Source organism: Felis catus, chromosome B4 (genome assembly GCF_018350175.1).
Source record: "Felis catus isolate Fca126 chromosome B4, F.catus_Fca126_mat1.0, whole genome shotgun sequence".
In the NCBI taxonomy this organism is placed as follows: Eukaryota; Metazoa; Chordata; class Mammalia; order Carnivora; family Felidae; genus Felis; species Felis catus.
Window position 1 is genome coordinate 123515303 of NC_058374.1, and position 8824 is coordinate 123524126.

Consider the following 8824-nt stretch of genomic DNA (forward strand, 5'->3'; position numbering starts at 1 on the left):
CTTTAATTTCTTTCAGCATTTTTTAATAATTTTCAACATATAAAACCTAAGCTTCCTTGGTTAAACTTATTCCTAAGTATGTAAATGGATACATATGTAAATAGAATTGTTTTAATTTCCTTTTCAGATTGTTTATTGCTAGCGTGCAGAAACACAACCGGTTTTTTGGTTGAATTTGTGTCCTGCAGCCTGGCTGAAGTTGTTTATTAACCCTAACTTATTTGATCCTTTTTTTTTAACGTACAACATAAACACTTTATTAACAATCACAGATCATCCCCGTGAGCCAAGTGGTCAACCCAGACATCCAGGACCCAGCCACAGGTTCATGCAAACTCTGAGCTGCTCACTCTGGCTCCAAAAGGGTGAGCACGTATCCCTCACACATGGGGCCTTTCATGTTGCAGATGATGGAGTGTCTCCTGTCGTCCATGAACTGCATGTGCACCTGCGTACACTGTCCCTGGAAGCCGGTCCTGCCACACATCCTTGGTGACCCAGGCCAACTTGATAGACTGCACACAGCTCATGACCCTGATGGTGGTGCAGCGGCGGTCGGGCAGAGAAAGCCCTAACTCTTTTGATCTTGAAATAAATCTGACTAACCGACACTGTCAAGGCACAGACACTGACAGCAGCAGCCAGACTCATGAGCTGGTAACATGCAAGGAAAGGGCAGGAAGCTCTTTCTCCTTCTGCTGCAAGTTAGAGTGTTGCATGGAAGTGACGGCAGTGCGGTCTGGGCATCTGGTTCTCAGCTGTGGAGGTGTGGAGGTGACAGCAGATTATCAGCTCAGTTCTGCAGTGGACTTGGAGTCACTGTTCCTGGAAGCTCACCCTTGGATCTGGTTCCGTAGCCCTCCTGAAGATCCTGTAAACCACCCAGTTTCATTTTGCTCACTCCCTTTTCTGATTAATTGGCCAGAGTTAGCTTTTCTTGAGTGCAAATAAGAATCCTATCTGATACACTATCAACAATGGCCCATGCACCCATTCTCTGGTCCTACTTTTTCTCTATAGTACTTACCACTGTCTGACCTGTTGATGTACTGTCTGACTTTCACACTGAAATGGAATCTCCATGAGGTCACAGTCTTTTATTTTGTTCACTGCTAGCTGCCTAAAACCATGCCTGGTACATATTTCACTTAATGCAATTTGTTGGATGAATGAAACATCTAACTCTTGTCAACTCATTTAACACAGACAACAACTCAGGTCTGTTAAAAGGCAAAACTGAGGGTGTTCATTCAGTTTCTATGCCAATGATTCCACCCTGCAATGCAACTCGTACCCTATGAGTACAGGCAGAGACAATTCCTGGACACCAGCAGAGTCTCTAGTGGGACCTCCTCCAGGGATGCAGATAAGCTCCTTGTGTCATTTCTGTAGGGCACTGACTTGCCAGTTATCATCTGGGCCAATTACTATTGGTTTTGGGTCTAAGTGAATGGACATTCCTCTCTTTTTCTTTCAGACTTTCATAGTGGATATTAGAAAAGCCAAACATTTCTAAAATCATCCAGGGGCCACACTTAAACATCTGGAGAAGCACTTAGTTGAATATAAAAGGTGTCCCCAGACCATCTCAGACACAGCAGGATTAATTTCCTGCCGAAATCACACAGGAGATAGAGAACAAGCTTGCTACCATGGCATGCTGAGATGAAGACACTCCACTTCTCAAATTACTCATTCACAGAAGATCTGAAAATGTCTTCCTGTGCAAATCTGACTCACACCTGCTGAGAAACTGATGCTCTTTTCTAGGTCACAAGTGTCATGACCTGCCCTACATTTACCTTACTTCTCGCAGCCCTCAGCTCATCCACGGAATACCTACTTCCTGGCTCATTCTTAATACTTGCAATGGAAACGATGCATTCCAAGTTACTAACCTGTTTATGACCAACTCTCCTCCATGTTTTCCCATTCGAAACCACCACAGCTTGTATTCAAGCCTTGAATTGCACATAACTTTAAAATATGTGCTTAGCGTGCAATCACTGATTTGGCTAAATGTTTAAAATGTGGAATCACTTGAAACCATACTTTCCAGAAGGCAATGCAATTTTTTCCACAAGTACCAACAGTTGTATCCCAACAATGCTATGAGGAAAAGCAAGCATTGGAAGGATGGAGTTGGTGGGAAGCTCTTTGGATGGAATCCCCTCTCCATCCCCATGCCTTGAGGAGGGACGCAACAACTGAGGCTGACTCCAAACCCTGTAGAACAAATCCCATCCAGTGTGGGGTTACATGCTGGGAAACAAGACCAGTGGAAGTGGTGGTACAGATGGGGGAGCTTGCAAAGCAAAGCAAGGTCATGCTAGAAACAACAGCTAAACACAGCAGTAGAAAATCAGGGACAAAGGCTCACCAGACTATCTCTAGCACCAGCAGAGTGCCCAGCTCATTCACTCATTTATTCGGCAAATACCAACTGAGCATCTAATATGTATCAGGCGTCCAACCAAAAGTAAGGAGACACAACCAAAAGTAAAACAAATAGCCTACACCCTGCCCTTACAAAGTTTACATTCTAGCACATAGCAGGCCTTGAATCAATATTTGTTGAATTAATCGGTTGAAGAAAATGGCTGTGTTAGCACTTCTCTTTTTTCTAGTATAATGTCTTCATCCACCACATTACAGGGTAAAAAAAAATGATGATCTCAAATGGGTTGTCAAGAAGTTGGCCAAAATATTTGAAATTTAGTAAGAAGACTTACTGAAGACTTTATATAAAGATTTTATATCCTGTTTTAACAATGACCCTTGTGTATAATATTTCTTAGCATATTAATTAAAGGTAGTATGAAATGATCATGATCAGACGCGAAAAAATAATATTCACTTTGACTTTGGTCCCATTTATTTTTAAATTTGATGGGATACATATTTTATAATATAGTTATAATATAGTTATAACATTCCAATGAATGGAGTAGAATATGTTACATAAATAAATATAAATATATTGGAAATGGGAACTTTTCTTTCATTGCTAAGAGTTTGCAATTAAAATTTGGACACAGTTATTTTAGATCCTTGGGCACAGACTAGCAGGTAGGTAATTTCAAATCCATTCACCGAGGAGAGCACCAGCCCTGCATGTCCCTCCAGACCAGGCTTTGCTGGTTCTGAGGCAAGTGGGGCCAAGCCCTGAAAGAAGGGAGGGAGCAAAGTGCATTCCAGGTAGACAGAACAATAAGTGCAGAGGGACTAGGAGGGAAGTATCCATGAAGGGCTGAAGTAGTGAATGGCTGGAGAGAAAAGGGTAAGTGACAAGGTCAGAAGGGTAGTGGGGCCCAGACTGCATAGCATCTTGGAGTCATAATAAAGACTTTGGATTTTATTGGAAGTGAAATCGAAGACCATTGGCCATTTGTGAACAGAAGATGATATGATCTGTTTATATTTTGGGAAACATTAATAAGTCCTTAAGTCCATCTTTGACCTGGAATATATTTTTACCACCATCTGTCTGATTTGTGAGTCTATATCTCAAATGACTCTGAACTGGGAAGGGACAGCAAAGACGTATAAATTTATCCCCTAAATGACACTATCTATCACACTAAACATGGAGTTAATTCTATAACTTGATTTTTCCACTCAGCATTAGGTTATTGAGATTTATCCTTGATGATATATGTAGTTTTCATTCATTCCTCTAAGCTACTTGCAATAGTCTACTGTATAAACAGACCACAATGTATTTATCCATTCTCCCGTTAATGGACATGTATGTCCTTTCAATCTTCTATTATCAAAAATCAATGCAACAGAACTATTCTATGTGTCTGCTTGACTACACTTAGTCTCAAATTTCACACTTGAGGGGACATGGTTGAGTCAAAGGTGTCTGTGGAATATACAACTGTGTTGGATCCTGAAAACACTCTCCAAAGCGATTCTGCAACAGTGGGTATGAGCATTTCTCTACACCTCTGCCAACACTTGTTATCAACAAACTTTTTAGCTCATGTCAACTGATGAATATGAAACGATCCTTAATTATGGTTTTTATCTGCATTTCCCTCAACACTAGCATGCATGAGCATTTGTTTGCACACTTATTGGATATTAGGTTTCCTCTTTGTGAATTGTCAATTCATATCCTTTGCTCATTTTCCAACCTCATTACTTACCTTCCTCTTACCAACTGCTAGGAATTCTCCATAAATGCTAAATACCAATCTCCTGTTAGTATTTGCTTTTCCAGTATTTATCATTAACTTATAACTTGTCTTTTGGCTTTTATTATAAATATTGGTGAATAAAACATTTTAATTTTAATGTAGTAAACATATCGATGTACTTTTAAAGTTTGTGCTTTGTATGTATGCCTTCTTTAACAAATCCTTCCTAAGGGTTTAAGGTCACAAAAGTGTTTTTTATTTTCTTCTAAAAGTTATTCCTTTCATGTTTAAGTCTTAAACTCATGCCAAATTTACTTTTCTTTCTTTCTTTCTTCTTTCTTTCTTTCTTTCTTTCTTTCTTTCTTTCTTTGAGAGAATGCAAGCAGGGGAGGAGTAGGGGAGTGAGAGAAACAGAACGAGAGAGAGAGAGAGAGAGAGAGAGAGAGAGAGAGAGAGAATCCCAAACAAGCTTCATGTTCAGTACGGAGCCCTACACAGGGCTCGATCTCATGACCCTGGGATAATGACCTGAGCCGAAATCAAGAGTCAGATGCTCAACTGACTAAGTCACCCAGGAACCCTCCAAATTTACTTTGCTATATAGTGTGAAGTAGGCATTTAATTTCCCTTTTTTTTGTAGGAATGGTCAGTTGTCCAGATCCATTAATTAGGTAGTACTTCCATTCTCCATTAGTCTCTAATGTCCCTTCTTTCACACATCAGATTTATGTATTCTATTATATTCCATCAACTTATTCTTGAGCCAATAGCTCATTGTCTTATTGTAGCTTTATAGAAAATTTTGATATCTGGTCAGATAAGCTCTCCCATATCTTATTCTTCATAATTCTTTCTTCTCTTAGTCTTTTATCTTTCATGTAACTTGTAGGATCAGCTCTTTAACTTCATCAAAGTACCGTGATAATCTTTTCATTCATTAGTATAGCATCCCTTCCTGTATTCAGACCCTCCATTGTATATCCTTAAGTAATGCTTTGTACTTTCATCCTTGTAGGTCTTACAAACATTTTGTTAGGTTTTTTCCAAAGTAATTTATACTTTTGGTTTTAATAATTTATAAGTTTTAGTAATATGAGTATAATTTTAGATTTTGAGGGTACATAATAGATATTATCTTTTTTTCCAAAAAAGTCTTACACCTCTTTTTTTTTTTCTTGTATTTCATTGCCTTGGGCCCCCAGGACATTTTTGAATAGAAGCAAAGATAGTAAACATTCTTGTTTTCCCTTACTTTTTTTTAATTAAAAATTTTTTTTTATATTTTTTTTATTCTTTTTTTTTTTCAACGTTTATTTATTTTTGGGACAGAGAGAGACAGAGCATGAACGGGGGAGGGGCAGAGAGAGAGGGAGACACAGAATCGGAAACAGGCTCCAGGCTCTGAGCCATCAAGCCCAGAGCCTGATGCGGGGCTCGAACTCACGGACCGCGAGATCGTGACCTGGCTGAAGTCGGACGCTTAACCGACTGCACCACCCAGGCGCCCCTTTAATTAAAATTTTTTAACGTTTATTTATTTTTGAGAGAAAGAGACAGAACCCGAGAGGGAGAGGGAGACACAGAATCAGAAGCAGGCTTCAGGCTCTGAGCTGTCAACACAGAGTCTGACAAGGGCTCAAATTCACGATCAGTGAAATCATGACCTGAGCTGAAGTTGGATGCTTAACCAACTGAGCCACCCAGGAGCCCCTTGTTTTCCCTTACTTTAATGTAGATGTTTCCAAAAACACACCGTTAAATCTAATTATTTTTTCTGTAGATTTTTATAGATTTTTTTCTTTTTTTTTTTTTTTAATTTTTTTTTTCAACGTTTATTTATTTTTGGGACAGAGAGAGACAGAGCATGAATGGGGGAGGGGCAGAGAGAGAGGGAGACACAGAATCGGAAACAGGCTCCAGGCTCTGAGCCATCAGCCCAGAGCCCGACGTGGGGCTCGAAATCCCGGACCGCGAGATCGTGACCTGGCTGAAGTCGGACGCTTAACCGACTGCGCCACCCAGGCACCCCAGATTTTTTTCAAGTTAGGGAGGTTCCCTTCTATTTCCAGTATTCTAAAAAGATTTTTTTCCTCTCATAAATTAATGCTGAAGTATCTACTGGGATGGTTCTATGACTTTACTCTGTAAATCTATTAATATATATTTCACGAATTGATGCTTTGACATGAAACTATTCTTGCATCCCTAGAATAAATTCTACTTGGTATTTTATTGTATACATCGCTGAATATAATTTGGCTAGTTCTTAATTTAATATTCTTCATAAATGAGATTGAGCCATAGTTTATCCCATTTTATTTTAAATGTTTTGCTAATTTCAAAAATTAACTTAGGGGGCTTTTTCTCTTTCTCCAAATAAGGGTGATCTCACATTTGAAATTTTAATAAAACTCAGCTACAAAACTCTTAGCATGCTATTTTTGAGGGTATGGAAATTTCTGAATATTGACTCAGTAGTGTGTTTTTAATTGTTGACACAAGTTATTTATATAGTATTGACTCTGGATTTTATAAGTCTCCATTGTATTTGTACTTATATCTGCCTTTTCATTCATAATATTGTTTCTCTTTTTTTTCTAGACCAGTCTTGCTTGGATTATCTCATTTATACACCCCTTCCAATAAATAACAGTCTTTTGGCTTTTTAAATTATCTTTAGTTGCATTTGTTTTCTATTTTGGTGATTTTTTCTTCTTACTTTGATTAGTTCCTACTTTCTGCTCCCTTTGAATTCATTTTGTTGTCTGAGTAACTCTTAAGTTGAATGCCTCACTCTTTAATTTTCAATCTCCATTCTTCTCTAATATGACATTTAAGGCATAAATCTATCCCCTAAGAACCACTTTAGCTACATCTCACGTTTTTAAAATTATTATCATTCAATCCTGAGTATTTTCCTTCTTTTCCATCATTATTTCTTCTTTGACCTATGAATCATTCCAACGTAATTATTTTTGGAAGCCATATTGTGGGTCATATTTTTATTATTTATTTCTGGGGCAGATACTGTAAGGCACCTACCCTCACATTCTTTCTCTGCTCTTCCTCTGTAATAGAGCACTAGTTTGAAGCCACAATGTGCCCAGTTAGTGGACATTCCCTCACCTCTCTTGCAGTCTCACTGACCATGAGACTAAGTTCTAACTAATATGACATTAACTACTAAGCATCTCAAGCTTAGCATTCTCCAAATGCAACCACTGATGATTGCCACCAAAAATCTATTCTCAAGATTCCTACCACCTCCACTATCATGCACCCTTTTTTTGAGGCAAAAATCCAAAAGCCTTCCCTGATTATTCTTTTCTTCACACCCCACATTCGATCATGATGTCTTATTAGCTCCACTACCAAAATATTTCTCAAGTCTAACCACCTCCTCCAACTCATTCAATTGCTACAAACCTAGTCCTAGTCACCATCTCCCCTCTCTGGAATATTCCAGTAACTTCTTTATTGGATTCGAGGTCTCTTATTTCCCTAAAATTCATCCTGTATTCAGTGCCCAGTGAACTTTAAGAAGTTCAGATTATTTCTTCTCCTGCTATAAAATAAACTCTCATTATGGCTTCTGCCTTGCATGTACAAGACAAACTCCTTTCATCGGCCATGAGGCCCTGTGTGATCTAGTGGCTCCTGCTACCATCTCATCCACTCCTTTGCTCTCCACTACAGTGCATTCACATCCTGTCCACTCTTCAATGTGCTAAGCCCAGTCTGTCTCAGGTTGCTCTTTCTGCTTTAAATAGTGTGCCTCAAAGAACTTTCTGCCGACCAGGACGTCACCTGGGTGTCTCTCTCTCATAGTTCTGGATGAGGCTCAAATATCACCTCTTTGAAAGTCTACCCAGACCACCTTACCCTCGCTGAGGCCACATCCTCCCTGCCACCCATTTAATCTTTGACCTGATTACCCCAATTTACCTTCTTCACAGCATTGCAGTTTTCACTCCCTGCAATTACTTGATTTATTTTTTTTTTGTTTGCTAATTTTCCATTGTTTATATTCCTCCTTATCTGACAGGCTCTTAGAAGGTAAAGAGTTTTTCTTTACTGTTGCTTTCAGAACAGACTCCTGACCAAAGGCAGCCAGTATATGTAATATATAATGTGTAAAATTAGAATACACACATATACAATATGGACAATTTGATCTATAATATATGGCCATATATTAGACAGGATGCCCAACCCATTATGTAAGGTATGTTATATATAATATATAATGTGCAACACACAATATAGAACACATAATATATAATATGTAGTAAAGCATATAATAGTCAATATAAAACAGACAATGACAAATAATGGGAAAATCTTTTAAAGACACAAATCTTAAAATGTTCTAGTCCTATTCTAGAATTCCTCTGAAGTCACACAAACGTGGAAAGAAAAAAGGGGAAGAGAAAAAGAGGGGATGGAACAATCTGAAAGAGGATCCAGCTGGTGCCAAGCCCCTGACCTCACGGTGGCCCGGTGCTCACTTCAGCTGCAGGAAGAAGAGGGCGGTATGTGCCCAGGTGGCACCTGTCTGTAAGCTTGAGAGGCATTACGTGTCTGTACTGTAAGCTAATTAACAACCTCCGATCCTCACTGTGACTTGCGTCACTGCTTGTCAAGTGAATGGGCCCGTGGTCCCCTCCCACAAAGCTTTG

The 8824-nt window shown here is 39.0% G+C and overlaps 1 protein-coding gene across 1 annotated transcript in view; it reads right to left on the minus strand.

Annotated features, from left to right (window-relative positions):
• The window catches only part of CB4H12orf42 (chromosome B4 C12orf42 homolog), an 80674-nt gene extending 80187 nt beyond the window's left edge, over nucleotides 1-487 (minus strand). The window contains 1 exon segment of the mRNA XM_045033175.1: nucleotides 351-487. Within this exon segment, the coding sequence (XP_044889110.1) occupies nucleotides 351-487 (137 nt within the window).
• Between the last annotated feature and the right edge of the window lie 8337 nt (nucleotides 488-8824).